At 38.5% G+C, this 16,046-nt stretch overlaps 1 protein-coding gene across 1 annotated transcript in view; it reads right to left on the bottom strand.

Moving 5' to 3' along the window:
• Nucleotides 1–274: 274 nt before the first annotated feature.
• Nucleotides 275–16,046, bottom strand: part of Gpr141 (G protein-coupled receptor 141) — a 62,233-nt gene continuing 46,461 nt past the window's right edge. The window contains exons 2-3 of the mRNA NM_001410304.2: nt 5,646–5,779; nt 275–3,286 (exon numbers count right to left, since the gene is read on the bottom strand). Of these exons, the coding sequence (NP_001397233.1) occupies nt 2,355–3,272 (918 nt within the window). The 5' untranslated portion in view covers nt 3,273–3,286; nt 5,646–5,779 and the 3' untranslated portion in view covers nt 275–2,354. The remainder of the gene's footprint in view (nt 3,287–5,645; nt 5,780–16,046) is intronic.

The following is a 16,046-nucleotide window of genomic DNA, read 5'->3' as shown; positions in this document are numbered from 1 at the left end:
TATATGCTTATGAATGCTGAATAAAACCCATTGACTCCAATAATTACCCACTTCTATTCCACTTCTTACATGTCTGGATGATTATTCAAATACACAGCAAAACAAGATGATGCTTTTTAATGCAAGGTCAAATTTCTAGGTTCCAATCTCACCAATAGTTTCTACTAGTAATCCTTATGATGGTGACATCCAAAGTGGCCTTTAAGGCCAATGTCACCACCCATTACCATGTAGTATTCATTTTTATATCAATTAAATCAAAAGACCAGAAAACTTGAAGACTTTTCATTTATTCTGTGAAGCCTGATCAATAAGGTATTACATATTATAATTGCATATTATGTTACATGTCTATATTCTAGATAACAGTTTCTATATGTGCAGGCCCATAGAAAGAGATGAGCCTTTATTACAACACTGAGAAATAGATAACTGCTGCTTTGCATCAACATGTCTTAAAATCTGAAAGATACAATCCTGTCCATAAAAGTAGGATGCATAGTCCACAATTACAGTTGCCACTAGAAGAAAATCCCCAGAAAACCCTTATAACTAAAACTTATTTTAAATATTCCTTTCTACCTTTCTTTCTTTATGCTACAAATGGATATGTTACATATTTTCTCAAAATGTTTATGGGGCTAGTGATAGTATTGCAAATTTTATGAAACAAAGTAAGGGGAAAAATTAGAAAATAAATACAAAAGGGAAGCTAGCAATAAATAAAAGAAATGTTTTTTAAATGCTGGAAAGAAGAGATGTGATTATTTAAAGAGGACAGTTGGAAACAGTCATGTTTGCAGTGTGTTACTACATTTGATTCCTTTAGGATGAGTTGCCTTGCCTTGGTAATTTCACTGACACTAGAGCTTCACAAGAACCTTTCTTGTCCTTCAGATGAAGTTTGGAATCTGTGGATCAGCAGTAACTGATGAAAAGTCTTTAAGATGTAAGGATGTCCCTTCCAGGAATAATTGCTCTCTTGACCCACCTGTTCTTCTACTTACACCACTAATGACTTCAGTTTTTCTGAAGCCTTAAATCTGGACATGGCTCAGTTCCCTGAAAAGTTTCAAGACCACAAAACTGAGGGAGATGCGGCATGAATAACGAAGGGAAAAAAACCAACATAATTTAGTACAAACCATAAACCTGTGCGTGAACTTATCATGAATCATTCTTGAAATAAAAGTTTAATGCAATTTAATATGCCACATGTCACAAGTTATGAACAAAATTGCAAAATGTGACTAAGAATTTGGCAAGGATATCCATATGGCTTAATATTTTAAAGGATGGGATGGTATTACTTTTCTGCATATTTATTCACTCATTTTAAAATGTTTCCTAAAACTCTTTTAATGCAACCTAAGTCTCATATAGTCTAAATTAAGGATTATCCCATATCTTCCCCAAATTTCTTTCTGTTCAAAATACAGTTTTCATTTACTTAAAAATGTATGACTTTAAAAGTGGAGTATATCTAAAAGACTCCAGTGTATCTTCCCATTTTCAAATGGGTAAGAATACATTAACTATGGCCATAGACATGTAAAATTTTATTCAAAACTCAGAGAAGGAAAACAAAACAAAGCATAGCAAAGCCATAATTGTCCTGAATTGCATCACACTGGCCCTGGGCATTCCCTATGTTAGGCTTTCTCCATTACTTGGGTATCTTAGGAAGGTTACCATTAGTTTAATTTTCAGAGAAAGAGTGTGATTGATGACAGTGTGCTGCCAATCCCCATGTCCTTATACACAACCTTTAAAAGGACAAGGTTAGAAAAGCTCGTTAAAGAAGTCCTGCTGTTTCCTCCAAAGTTAGGATGATATAAAAAAATTTCTTGCTCCCCCAACTTCCAGGTTTCTTCCCAGGTGTGTGTGTTGACCGTGCCAACTAGTCTGGGAAACCAAACAGAATGTGTCTGTTTGGAGCCCCATGATAACCAGGATGAGCCTTCACAAGGTGAAGTGGAATAGAAATAACTAACTTCAGCTACCTGCAGCTTGAAGCCTAGGAGGGAAACCATGTTTCAAAACCAGGAAGTCACCACGCCCTAACATAACTCCAGCACCCAGTTGACACATGTTTTCTGGATAGCCAAATAGACACTGTATGTTGGAAAATAATGCAATATGGCAACTTCATATAGGTTCACTGCCAGTCATCTTTGCATGGATACCTTCACAAACAACAGGCATAGAATAGGAGAGGGTAAAACACTTGAACATTTTTTATTCCTTTTGTTTGTTTGGGCCAAGGCAAGATTTCGATGAAGCAATGAAAAGGCATTCTTAGCTCCTTGCTTATTCCCACACCCGACCTGAAGAAATGAATATGGTAATCTCGGCTAATGGCACAAAAGGCAATTCCATATGTCAATAATCTTTTGCTTAACCCAATGACTTCCTCCAAAGACAAAGAGCAACAAATCACAGCAGCTGATGGCTGTTGTGCTCAAGAGGATTTCATTGTAAAATGCAACTTTGTTTATACAGCTCTTGGAATGTGCCACGACATACAAGTAATACATCCTGAAGAACTGGTAGGGGAGAAAACAAATAAGAATGATACCTATAAAGAAAAGATTTTTCAGTTGTGCCCAGAACTCCTGGTGGGATAGTAAGGAATGGCGAAACTTCCTCACCATGGACAATGTGATGAAGGCCTGGCAACCCAAGAGAATCAGTGCAATGGTTATGACAATAATGATTATCATATAGTTGACGACTTGCACATAATCTCGGGCAAGTTCTTTATGAAATTTAAAGCACTGTTGCTCATTGTATTCTTCATTATTTCCATACTGAGAAACCACCAAGGGTACAACAATGACAATCACCAAAAGCCACATGGCAGTACTGGCAGCAACTGCATGCAATTTTCTGTAGAATTCTACTTTGTCTCTACGCTTAAAGAAGATGAGGTATCTGATGACAAGTATCACCACGTAGAAGAGGAAAGTGAGGTACATGTGAATATGTAGCATGGCACTCACAAATTTGCAGAAGGGCAATCCAAATGTCCAAGTCCCTTTGATGAGGTAAGCTAAGCGGAAAGGCACTGTCAGTAGGAATACCCCATGGACCACCACCAGGTTAATGACAGCCATGGTGGTCACTGAACGTGAGTTCATTTTCACCAACAAGAACAGGATGGAGATGACGCCTACTAGCCCTCCAATAAGCACTATGAAGTAAACTGGTGTTAAATGGTGTGCCAGTATAGGGTCACAAGAGGAATTCTCCGAGGTATTATATTCATCCATTCTTCAAACATTGCCTGCAAAAGCAAAAACACCAGTGAACCTTAACAAACTTCCAAACTGTTGTTCCCAGCTCCTCCAATGCACTGACAAAGTGGCTCTGAAGTGTATCTGTTCTCATGACATACTTATTAAGAATGAAGATAGCAGTCTCTGTATTTTTGTGGTGTCTATACCTAAACCACCAAACCATTTCATTGGTTGGTTTGATATTGATATTAATGCAACACTGCTTACTGAGTTTAGGAAGAGGTTCACAGTTCTGAAAGCTTAAGGTCAAAGAGCCACACACTTGATGTTGTCCTTCTTTCAGACATAATTGTAGGGAAGTAACAGAATATGGGGACTCTAAATGTAAACGTGTCTCCTTTTTTTATTGGTTATTTTATTTATTTACCTTTCGAATGTTATCCTCCTTCCTAGTTTCCCATCTGAAAACTCCCTATCCCATCCCTCCTGCTTCCATGAGGGTACTCCCCCACCCACCCACCTACCTACCCACCCACTCCTGCCTCTCTGCCCTAGCATTCCCCTATGCTGTGGCATTGACCACCAGCCAAAGACTGCATCACTTCTAATCTCTCACTCTTTTCAGAAAAGCATCAGGATTTAGTCATGAGGATTCTGTCCCCAGACACATGCTGAGTGGCTGATGAAGTCATACAAAATATTCTAGGCATATTTCTATTTCCTTCCTTCTAGTTCTTCCAAGTAATTAGCAAATGACCTAAGGATAATCATGCATAACTCCATAAGAATGCTGACTAACTTGACCACAGCTCAGGGATGTGAGTGCAACAGAGAACTATATGAATCTGATTTTCTCATGATGGTTTTAAGATCTTCCTCTATGAGGTCTTGGAAAAGTTCTTCCCCTGAAATGTGGCATGACTCCCAATCTCTCATCTTGTAGCTAATGTCTTGCAAATTTTAAGAACATCTACTCTCACTTCTTTGAACTCCTGAAAGTACTCAGGAGTTCAAAGTACTTTATAAGTACTTTATAAGTACTCAGTTCTCTCTAATACATTCTCCAAATTCTTATCTTTCATATTTATTTTAGATTTATTTTATTTTTATGTGTATGAGCACTTTGCCTGCATCTATATGTGTGTACCACATGAGTGCTTGGTATTCAAAATGGCCAGAAGAGGATGTCAGATAACTCTGGAACCGGAGTCCCAGATGGTTGTAAGCCACCAAGTGGGTGCTGGGAATTGAACCTGAGTCCTCTGGAAGAGCAACAAGTATTGTTCTCAACTGCTAAATCATTTCTCCATCCCTCTATATTCTTCATTAATTATTAGTATTTTTAAATCTCTCAATTTCACTGCACAAGTCAAATCTAATTTCCTATTTTTAAATCATTTAATAGTTTCTCATTCCCCAAATATCAATAATACCCTTTAAGTACAGTATGAACTTCTCAAGGAATTAATTAAAATATATTTTTAAAGTCCAGAATGTGCTGGATTACACTGCTCAAAGTTTGTATCTTAAAGGATAGAAAAGGAACTTGGCCACGTCTAGCATTCTGGCTTGAACAGTTGCATAATCATGAAATGTCTAAGGTATTTGTTTACTGATGCTAGAAAAACAGGAATTCACTGGGTACCTGACCTTTGTAACACATTTGCAATTATTCTTAATGCTTTTATGAACATCTCTTCAAACATGTATTACTATCCACATTATAAACCAATTATTAAACCAAATGATATACATTATGTTGATGAATCTCAAAAGCTTTGTATAAATCATGTAAATTCTCAGCAAGAAAACAGTACTCCTAAAGATAAAAAAAAAGGTTAATGAAGTGTAAAAATATTACTTTATGTGCCAAGTAGAGCTGTGTGTACAGTAACTAGCCAGACACACAGGCATCCTAAATTTTCAGAGGAACTGGAAAGATAATTAGAAAAAAATCCTAAAATCTTTTCTAGGAAAATAATAATTTCTAGAAAAATTGAGAAATTCTGTAGTAATACAAAATGCCACAAAGTATGTGATGTGTGTGTGTGTGTGTGTGTGTGTGTGTATGTGTGTGTGTATGTATGTGTGTGTTCTAGGAAATTTAAATTAATGTGAGTGAAAACAGATAAATGTAGTCAAACTTGTAGTGGGAGATGTGGGCTTTAAATTGCTCTACAGAATACCAGGATGATGGATGTCTGATGTCATCATTGAACACTTAAAATGACAAATGATCATGTAATTTCTTTACCTCAACTAAAACATGATGATAGCCTAACCCCAGAAAGCCTCTGCTTCTGTGGAACATTCAGTACGCACTTCAGAATGCTGTGGCCCACTTCTCTGTATCTCCCTGCAAGCTCTGAAGTTTGCTGTCTTGCATTGGGCAGTCCCTCTACTCACCGTTACTTTCTCCTTATAAAAGAGCAGTTCTCCTGAGGAGAAATAACCTTGCTTTCCTCTGAGTCAGGCACGGATGTTCCACCGACACTTCTGCTTACCATTTCCTTTCACTGTTAGCATAGGAAGACTGATTCCTGAAAGAAAAGAGTAAAGTCAGTGCTCTGCTACTTGAATCAATCTCTTTATAAACTTCCATGATTGCTGCCTTTCAGATATCAGAAGTGTGAGTTAAATGATTTCTGTGTGCCAGCACTATACTATATTGGGCTACTTACTCTCACAGTAGGCTCCCAGATGCACAACATGTTTTTACATGGGATTTAAGGCCGCAAAACAGTCTTAAGCCTTCCTTTCTGTCTCTCTGTAATTCTCTAGGCTCTTGGGTTTTGGTCTCCTCCACTTCCTGTGGAGAGAAGCTATAGTTTCAGAATGTGACTTTACTTCTGCTAGAGATGAGAGTTAGCCTGTGATGAATATCAATGTGCAAAAGCTTTAGTTCATCTGGTATCAGGGTCATGGGCTGATCCATTTGCTCTGGGACAGCTGTGGCAGAATTCTGGTATTCGGTACTATAAGTCCCAGAACTCAGATATCAAGATGAAATGTTAAACATCCATCATAAATGTTGTTGAATGTAAACAGAATAAGGCAATAAAAGGTGAAATTCAAAGGCTGAGGACTGAGTTAAAGACTCTGTTTCACAGCGCTTATAACTTTTAATGTAACAGTCAAACATTGTGGTGTGCTTATGCATTCACTGTGAAATGCTCTCTTCAGTTCTTTTTATTTTGAAAACAAAGTCTGACTCTGAGACCTGTACAATTAGTTTTTGTTGTCAATTACACACATAGAGCCACCTGAGATGAGAAAGCATCAGTTGAAAATTGCCTAAATCAGATTGTCTGTGGCCATGTCTGTGAGACTTGTTTTGATTGACATGGGAGGGCTCAGGCGACACTGGCAGCACCATACCTGCATACCTGGTGTGTTTGGCTGTGCAAGAAACATAGCCAGGCATGAGCCAGCAAGCAGGATTACTCAGTGGTATGTACATCAAGTTCTTGCCCAATTTACATCCCTTCACGCCATCCCTCAGTTATCCACTGTAAGTTGTAAAGTTAAATATGCCCTTTCCTCTTCCAAGTTGTGTTTTAACATGGTTTGTGTTAAACATAATTTAACACTATGTGTTAAACACACATAGTTTGTGTTTTAACATAGAAAAAGAAAAGCAAACCAGGACAGAGTCTATGCTAGCCTAAGATGCATAATTGTAGACACAGCTGGCTGTCCAGTCAAATACTGAGAATGTATGAGAATGAGTATGTACCGAAACACCTGGCTCTTACTTCAATATTTCTAATGTTTTTTAAAGTCTACCTTTGCTGATATTCTTGAGCCTGTTTTGTTTACAATGGTTCTCAACCTGTGGGTTGCAACCCCATTGAGGGTTGCATGTCAGATAGCCTACATATCAGATATTTACATTACGATTCACAACAATAGTGAAATACTTATAATGAGGTTGCAAGGAAATAATTTCATGGTTGGGGGTCACCCCAACATGAGGAACTGTGATACAGGGTCACAGCATTCGGAAGGTTGAGAACCACTGCTCTCAAGTATGTATTTTGTACTTTTTCTTTCATTCTCTTTGCTTCTAAGCTTAAGAAATCTTAAAATATGCCTTTAAACAAAAAATGTCCTCTTGTAGCACTACAAATTCAGAGTATTTTGATTCTATTTACCCCTTCCTTTCCCCTTAGTGTTTTCATGAATTTTAAGTCTATATATGCTTTATTATTCTAGAATAAACAACTTAAATACAGGCCTGTGGAAGTTTTTAGACAAGCTATCCAACATGGTCCCTGCCAGCACACTCACATTGGTATTAGCTGTAGGTTTAATGTTCTCATGTGGGTTAAGAGAGTCAGTCTTTCCATTGACTACAGCCAAACAAAAATCACATTATTTAGACAGTGTATGCTAAAGGAGCAGTTAGCAGAGTCTAGCCATCACAACTACATAATAATACCAAATGTGGTAAATATGCTGATAATTTTAAAATAAGCTAAAAATAAAAAAAAATACAAAAATCAGGACAGGTGATTCACACTAAAGACCTTTGGAAGAGCCTTAAAAAAACCTACTAATATAGAAGCTGCTGTGTGTGTGTGTGTGTGTGTGTGTGTGTGTGTGTGTGTGTGCATACATGTATGAAATTTTTAAAAAGTCACCATATAATGAGGGAGACAATATTCTAATTAAAGATGTTATATTACCAAGTAAAATTTCCAGTAACAAGAATGGATTACATCTTGTTGAGTTATTGGTCAAATGGGTTCCAAAGAATGCCCCAATCCCAAATATCACAGGACTATTGCTTACTCTCTACAACCTGATGGCAAGACCCTGTTTCTGAAGACACCACTTATTTATGTCATTGTACGTGGAAAAATTAAGCTGCTCCCCAACTAAAAGATTTAACTTTACTGACTGGTGTTCATGGTGCTAGAAGGTAATTTGCCGACACTCAAGGAGAAGAGTAACCATCAATATTACCCGAATCTATGGCCTGAAACATTCAACTGCCTGCAAAGATTATACTAGTGCAATGATGACAGAAAAGTTATGGGAGTAAGCACACACTTTTAGGGTCTGCTCCATGAGAGGGAATCCATATCTGACACAGCTAGGGTGCTCAAAAACTTGAGACTACATAGGTCCTGGGTCCTTGGTAAAAACCTACTACTCTTATTCTAAAGGGAACATAACAATAAAATGACCTCTAATAACATATTGCTACACAAATAGATCAGTGTCTCTCTCAGCTCTCATCATACAAATGTCTTCTTGCAGTACATGGTAATTAACACTGACAATGTTTAGAAAGTGAGAGATTTTGAAGTACCCAATCCTAAATTGGATGTCTCTACCAAACTTCTTCCTTCGAGTGTCAGGTATATCTAAAGAATAGGAGGTAGAAAGGTTTTAAGTAAGTAGATCATACCAAGGAAACAGAACTTTCCAGATATAAAAGAATTCATAAATATGTAAACTCACATAGATTGTGAAAGTATGTGCAAGATCTACACAGATTCAAGCAACACAAAATCTCAGCGCAGAGAAGAGGAAATGTGTAGGAAAGTTCTACTTCTAACCATGAAGCTGTTTGTAATTGCTTCTTGCTGGGACAGTGAGGAATCAGTCTCCTCCAGTGGAATTACACTGGGTATAACAAACACAATTCAGGGCAAGAAAGACTCTACTTTCTAAGTTTGCAGTGATCATGATGATACTTCTAGCTTCTGCTCACGCATTCCAAATGGTGAAGACAGAATGGAAATCTACCAATCTTTATTTAATCATTAAAGACTGAGGATGTCTGGATTTTATTCTATTGTGTTTCTAAGATTGTACCTATTAAATCTTAACAAAACAGAAGTGGCATACGTTTGGTGATGTGATCAATTTAAACAGCACTTCTGGATAGAGCCTAGTTCATGGAATTTTGTGGTTTAGGGGAACTTGACCTTTCAGTGCTCTACTGTGCTGCTTGCTAATGAAGCATCTAGGTTAAAAGCAATCAGAATAGTCTTCATGGATAGCACATCTCAATGGTCTGCCATTGTGGAGAGCACCTAGCTTTCAAATATCTAAGCATGTTCTTCCTAGACTGTCCATAATAAGTTGGTAAAGTTTGGTCATGAAACAGGCTTCAGGTTTTAAGATGAGATATTCTGGGAGACAGCTCAGGTTCAAAACTTCCTCCTTCGAAGAGGGAATTCCAGGGGCTATCAATAACCACATGAAAGTAATGAGCTTTATTCTTTTCTGATGTGCTTTTGTGTCAAGAGCTAGCTCACCAAAGATAGTTAAGGGAAAGGGCCCACAGTCAAAATCACTTACTAGTGACAATTGTTACAAGAAGACAAATCTGGGGCTTAAAGGGAAGGTCAGAGTTAAAACAGTGAGGTCAAGAACATTGGGATGGAGATAAAGGAGCTTGAAACTGGATGTGAAACAACTCCACAAAGAGCAGGTAGAGGAGAGAGGGGACTCTGGACTAGTGTCAGCAGGCTGCCTGGCTCCCCAGGGTCCTCCTACCTCAGCGAACACACATGTAAGTGTCCTTTTCTCTTCTATGTAGCCTTGCTTCTGTTGCAGCTAAGTGGAACACATTCAGTTGTAAGGATGGGTTCTTACAAAGCCCCTGCCTATTTTAGGAAAAGACATTCCCATGCTGCTCCACAGACAAGGACTTAAATATTAGGTAACCAAGAACAACTCCTGCTCCACTGTGGTAGCCATGGCAGGAGTCACTCTCAGGATGGTTACAAGTTAACTACAGAAATGTGATAACAGACACAGCATTGGATAGTTTATAGCCAGCAAAACACTTGGCAAAAGTCCTAGTCAGAATCACTAGTTAACAAACAGATGCTTAGAAATTAGTGAAAGTGGGATGCCATCCACCCCTAACTGGGTCAAGAACAAGGATACAGCACACTCACCTACATATGTGTCAAGGCTGCATACACAGAGCACATGTGCCCTCCTCTGGCTAAGCCCATGACCACCCATAATACTAACCTGTCTCAACAGAAAAGTACATCTATCCTTGTTCCATTTCAACCAGAAAACCTCTGGAGATCCCAAGACAAACTAGCTCAACTTCTTTTCCTCTCTTGGGAATCCCTCCTACTCTCAGGAGTATATCTCCATCTTCCTTACCTTCTCATTTTCCCTCAACTTTCCTTACTAAAGCTCACTTCCACTTTGTTCACTCCTGTGGATGTCTACATTCTCCACCTTTGTTGGGATGAGACGTCAATATTTCAGACTGACAGTTGAGTGGCTGCTGAGTTTCTGAAACCATAAGTGCCTTGGTCGTGCAATGCTCCACGAGAACAGCCCATTCTTCCCCAAAGCTGCATCACGGAAATGCCAGGAACTGGGTTTTCTCAATGGTCCTTTGGGAATAGTGGCTTTCATGTCATTTAGTGCTGGTTCTAGCTGCAGTCATCTTACATGTGACAAACCAAATTCCTCACATGCTATGTGTCACACCATATTACTGTAAATGTTTCAGCCATAGCTTTACATTTATATACTGAGTTTCTTTATCCATTGCTTCTTATATCTCATGTGTCTCCTGGTTTCTATGCAGGGTAGTTTTCTTCTGATGGAAAACTCCATTTAGTATTTTCTTTAATAGAAGACTGTGAATTCTTATATTTTATGTGAGTGCCTCTGAAAATGCCTTCACTTTATCTTCATTTAAATATACACTTTAGTGACTTAGCAGCATAGCATAATGCTACCTTCCAGCACTATAAAGAGGCTACGCTCTCATACTCTAGCCTTCATCATTGGTACTTAGGCCATTGAGGGAGCTCCTGAATCTGTTAATGTTGTACATCTTTTCTTAAGCTTTATGCCAGTAGATAATTTTCTTTGTGCTGAGCATAGTCTTTGTGTCTGTGGGGTGTTCTCTGATTGTCCTGCTAGAGATTCCTCTTGTTTTTTAAATGAACTAGTTGATGTCCTTGATTATCTTAGGGAAGGCCTTACCTTTGACCCTAGAGACTCTGTTTTGCTCCAATTCATTCCCCTCACAGTTCAATTATATTTATGATAGAAATTTTCAGTGTTTCTCTTGCATCTCTACTATTTTCAACTCTTTTCCTATCTGGGTATTTTCAGTTCTTCTTATTCAGTTCTTTTATAACTAGCTGTATCTTATCAATTAAAACAACTGTGTTCATAGTGAAATTCTTTCTGTTCTAGACTGTGCTTACTTTGATTTATTAATTTTACTTTGGTTATGACACTTTCTCATAAAGTATTTAATATTTTATATTTTCTTCTAATTCTTAACTATTTGACTACTCAATACATAACTACTTAAATTCTAGTACTGACACTTATATTTATATTTGATTTTTCTCTCATTTTTTTCTATTACATAATCATAACATTTCTCATATATAGTACTTTAATATGAACTTCTTTTTTTTTTTTCGGAGCTGGGACCGAACCCAGGGCCTTGCACTTGCTAGGCAAGTGCTCTACCACTGAGCTAAATCCCCAACCCCTTAATATGAACTTCTGAAGCTTAGTTTTCGTCATGGAAAGCCTCTAGATGATGTTCTTTTCTTACCAGTAGTAATTATCTTTAACTCCAAAAATGGATTATTTTGAGCCAATTGAAACATTGCAACCTAGAAGAACAAGTAAACATCTGAAAACCTCAGGAAGATCCTGAAACTCACAAAATTATGAGCTTCCCTTCTTAGGTTATATGAGCAATAAAGATGAAATGAGGTTTTCCAGTCCTTTGGGTGGCCTGCAAGTCCTGAAGGGCACTCCAGGACAGCAGCTGTTGTGAGTCATTGCCCATGTTATTGATTTTTCAATGATACAGCTGCATGCACACATTCCCCCTTAATCCATAGCCCTCCATTCACAGTTCTGTAAGTAGTGAATTCATAAGTTTAGTAACATAGATATGGCTATACAGTCTTATTGGATTTGTCATTTGTCATGATCTAGAGTGAGTAGAAGTCTTTTCCTATCTCTCCAGAAAAAGTCACCTAACAGTTCATTCAGTCCTACTAAGGCTTAGTTTACCGCTTCACTCTACATTTTCAACAATACTCAAATGTGTTATACTGGGTACCATTAGAGAATGATATGGACTAGCAGTTCTCAACATGTGAGATACACATCAGATATCCTGCACATCAGATATTTACATTACAATAACAGTAGCAAAATGACAGTCATGAAATAGCAATGAAATAATTGCTTGGTTGGGGGTCACCACGACATTTTATTAAAGGATCTCAGCATTAAGAAAGTTGAAGACCACTGATCTTGACTTTCTTCAAACTTTTTCTTGCAAATCCATTTATATCTCTGTCATATTTTACAAAAAAATTCTGTCTTAATACTGTGGTCTCTCTCTCTCTCACTCCAGGATCCATCACATTCAGGAAGAATTTGAACTTGTAGCTCTGGGTTAGAAAATGTCAGTATGGAAGGGAATTGCTTAAGTTACTTGTTTAAGTTCTTCAGGAGGATTGCCTGATTTATCCAGAACCTTGGATGCACAGTGAGGCAAATTAATTTTGCATTTTATTCAACTTACTCAAGTTTGGGTCTGGAGGTTAACCCCTAGGGTACGCTAGGTTAGTATTCGCCTTTGGTCTATATCGCCAGCTCTGTGTTTTATTTTATTTGGCCTTTTAGGCTGTTCTTGATGAAACCTGTGATTGATCATCTGATAACCATTCCATCCCATGATTATTCAGATGCCAATGACATGGGAGGTGTTTGGGTAGCACACAGTAAACTAGTGTTTCGAAACTGTTGGATTCTGCCCAAGAGAAAGAGAACTTCCTTCTAAACATTCAAAGATTAATTTCCTAACTTTGTGAATGTTCTACTATGAATTGAATAATTCCATTATGAATTGTGAATTATGGATACTGTCATGAATTGTAAATTTGGAAGTGCATTATCTAATGCTTGCATAAGCAATTACACTCCTCAGTGTTCTCTAGTCACCGGCTATGCCCTGGCTACGCTCACCTTGCTCCAAGAGCTACAGTGTTCAGACTTCTTTTCCATCTAGAATTCCCATCTCAAAACCATTACCCAGATATCCTCTAATTCTTCAGAAACCAACTCTGCTGTCAGTGCTTCAGGAATGCTGCTTTATGTCCTATAGTAGGTCTTGTCTGCCTGGCCTTTTCTAAGAGAATGGTCTATGCTCTTCACTTGAGTGCCTAAACAGTTACTAAAGCAAGCAGATACTGCTTTCTGATTTATCCTCACGCAAACCCTCAACTTACAAATTCTGAGAAGATGAAATGGTATACATTTTTGTTCTTTTCCACTCTTGAATCAAGAGAGTCACCAACACGAAGTATCGCCTTAAATATTACGTTGAGGAATAACTAAACGTCTAAGAGCACAGAATGTTATTTCATTCTTTGCTGTTTTCAAAGTTACTGTGGGAAAATTAATCAATGTCTATGAGGCTCATTTTCTCAGCTAAAATGTAATCTATTTCCACCTCAAATAATCCAGACAAATGACATAATATATGGGAATATGTAAATTAATATATCACTCAATAATTAATAATATCAGTTACTCTAAGAGAAAGAAAAAGCTTAAAGTATGGAGTCAAGATGTTTTCTCAGACTATCCTTAGCATTCTCCACGAGAAAAAGCCCTACAGCATTCTTGGTTCAGAGAGGAACCGGGAAATAATCTGCAGACAGCTGAAGCAGTAATATTTGATGGCGCTGAACTGCGTTTTGCCTTCCCACAACTGTCCTCATCAATGTCTCAGTCCATGTATTCTCTCAACATGCAATTTGTTATTCCAAGCTATCCCAAGCACCTAGGTTTTCCCTGACCTCGGAACTAGACTCCAAACTGTTTAAGGTGACATTCTTCACCAAGTAGCCTGTGGAAGAAACAATTCTAATCACAGCTGGAAATTGTTCGGCAAGAAGAGCAAGGAGTGCTCCATCTTCCCACACTGCCCATGCCCATCCACACAACTACTCATCCTCGCCTTGCCACAAACATCGTTTGGATTCTCTGTCTAACTGACATACTTTGGTTCACTCCAGGCCAGTCTCCTGACTCAGATGCCACTCTTCTAGCCTCATTTGGTTGTTTCTCAAAGAATTCCATCTGGCAATATCTTCCATCAGTCTACTTCTGAGGTCTGCTTTTCCCTTAGAGAATATCTTTTCTAGCCCCAGCCGTCACACCACTCATCATTCTTTCCAGTGATTTCAGTTCATCCTGAAGTTTGGGGCTAGCCATTTCCCAGTCAGCTATGTTTGTTGAAAAGTCAGGATGTTAAACCACTTGCCATTCTACCACGTCTGCAGGATCACTCCAGCAATCCTTTCTTTTCCAGTCTTTCTGTTTCTTTCTCCAGCTCGACTCCCAGGATGGCCTGTTCTGGGTCATCAATTCCATAGCATGTTGGTTGTCTCCATTAGTGTCTTGATAGTGAAACTTGCTCTTCCTACCTGTCTAGAACATCTGTCCAGCTAGGAACCTGGCCCTGAGGAAATCTCCTGGGACTGCCTCTATATACCTCCTTGGACCCAGATCTCTGCTGGTTTATGATTCCATTGCTACTGTGTTTACTCACAGGGAATCAGGATACTGTTAGTCTCCCAGATGGCCTCACTCAAGCTACAGCTTATTCATTATGCCACAGGGCTCTCAGCTAAGTTACCTTCATGTTAGCTGCTCGCTCTGTCTGTCTGTCTGTCTGTCTGTCTGTCTGTATCTCTCTGTGCTCTCTCTCTCTCTCTCTCTTTCTGCTGTGTGTGTGTGTGTGTGTGTGTGTGTGTGTGTGTGTGTGCCCGCGTGCTTATGTGCCTGCACATGCCTGCTAAGAGCACATTCTTGTTTGAGGTCATACCCAACCACCAGACTTTGATGGGAAAACAGAAGCTAAAGCCCTCTTTCTGTCTGGTGTTTACTAAAAGCAAATGCACAAATAAAAGAAAAAAGCAGACCTTCTTCCTTTTTACCTCTTTCTCTGAGGCAAGTATTCATTTATTCTTTTCTTAAAGAGGACTCTAAGCAATGTAATGAACACCTACCTTCAAATTGGCCACTAGACTTTAAAAGCCAAAGAATTATCAGACCAGGGTCTAGGAAAGAAGATGATGAATTGATAAAAGCTTTTGACTGCATAGCAGTTAGAACCCATTTTCTTCAGCAGGGATGGAGAAACAGAGAGAGAGGGGGGGGCAGGGGGGATATATATGTAAGAGAAGAAGTCTTTCTATACAGAGAGTACAGATTTAACTGTAGGAATGCTGGGACTGTTAAATTAAATAGCCTAAACTTTTTCTTTTTCTTCTCTTGTTTGCCTTTTTCCCCCCTCATAAAAGTGATTTGTTATCCCTGTGGATGAGTGGCTTATAGCCATTGCTTTACAGATCCAGTGTCATGCCAGCAGAGTTCAAGAGTGACAGAATCACCTGTATAGGAAAAATGTCATTGTTGTATTTATAACAGGTATGATAAGTGATTGCATGTTGCACCAAATGACTTTTATCAGTATCACCTCCAAGAATTGTACATTACACCCAGATTGAAGCAGAACATTGAAATTTGCAACAATTCTTATGTGCCATTTGATGTTAGCGGTGGTGAATATTCCCCTTGCGGGCCTCATTTCCTTACACATTGGTTTTCCAAACAAGACATAACAGGAACATTAACTACTCAAGATGAACACACTTGTTTGAATCTCGTCTCACTAAATATGCCACTTCTACATTTGCTGTTAGACTTGGAGACCCACAAGGAATAGGGCCACAGACACTTTGGGCAGGAAACAACAATAAC

This window comes from Rattus norvegicus, chromosome 17 (assembly GCF_036323735.1).
Source record: "Rattus norvegicus strain BN/NHsdMcwi chromosome 17, GRCr8, whole genome shotgun sequence".
In the NCBI taxonomy this organism is placed as follows: domain Eukaryota; kingdom Metazoa; phylum Chordata; class Mammalia; order Rodentia; family Muridae; genus Rattus; species Rattus norvegicus.
Note: the sequence above shows the minus strand (reverse complement) of the source record. Positions and strands in the feature narration are given on the sequence as shown.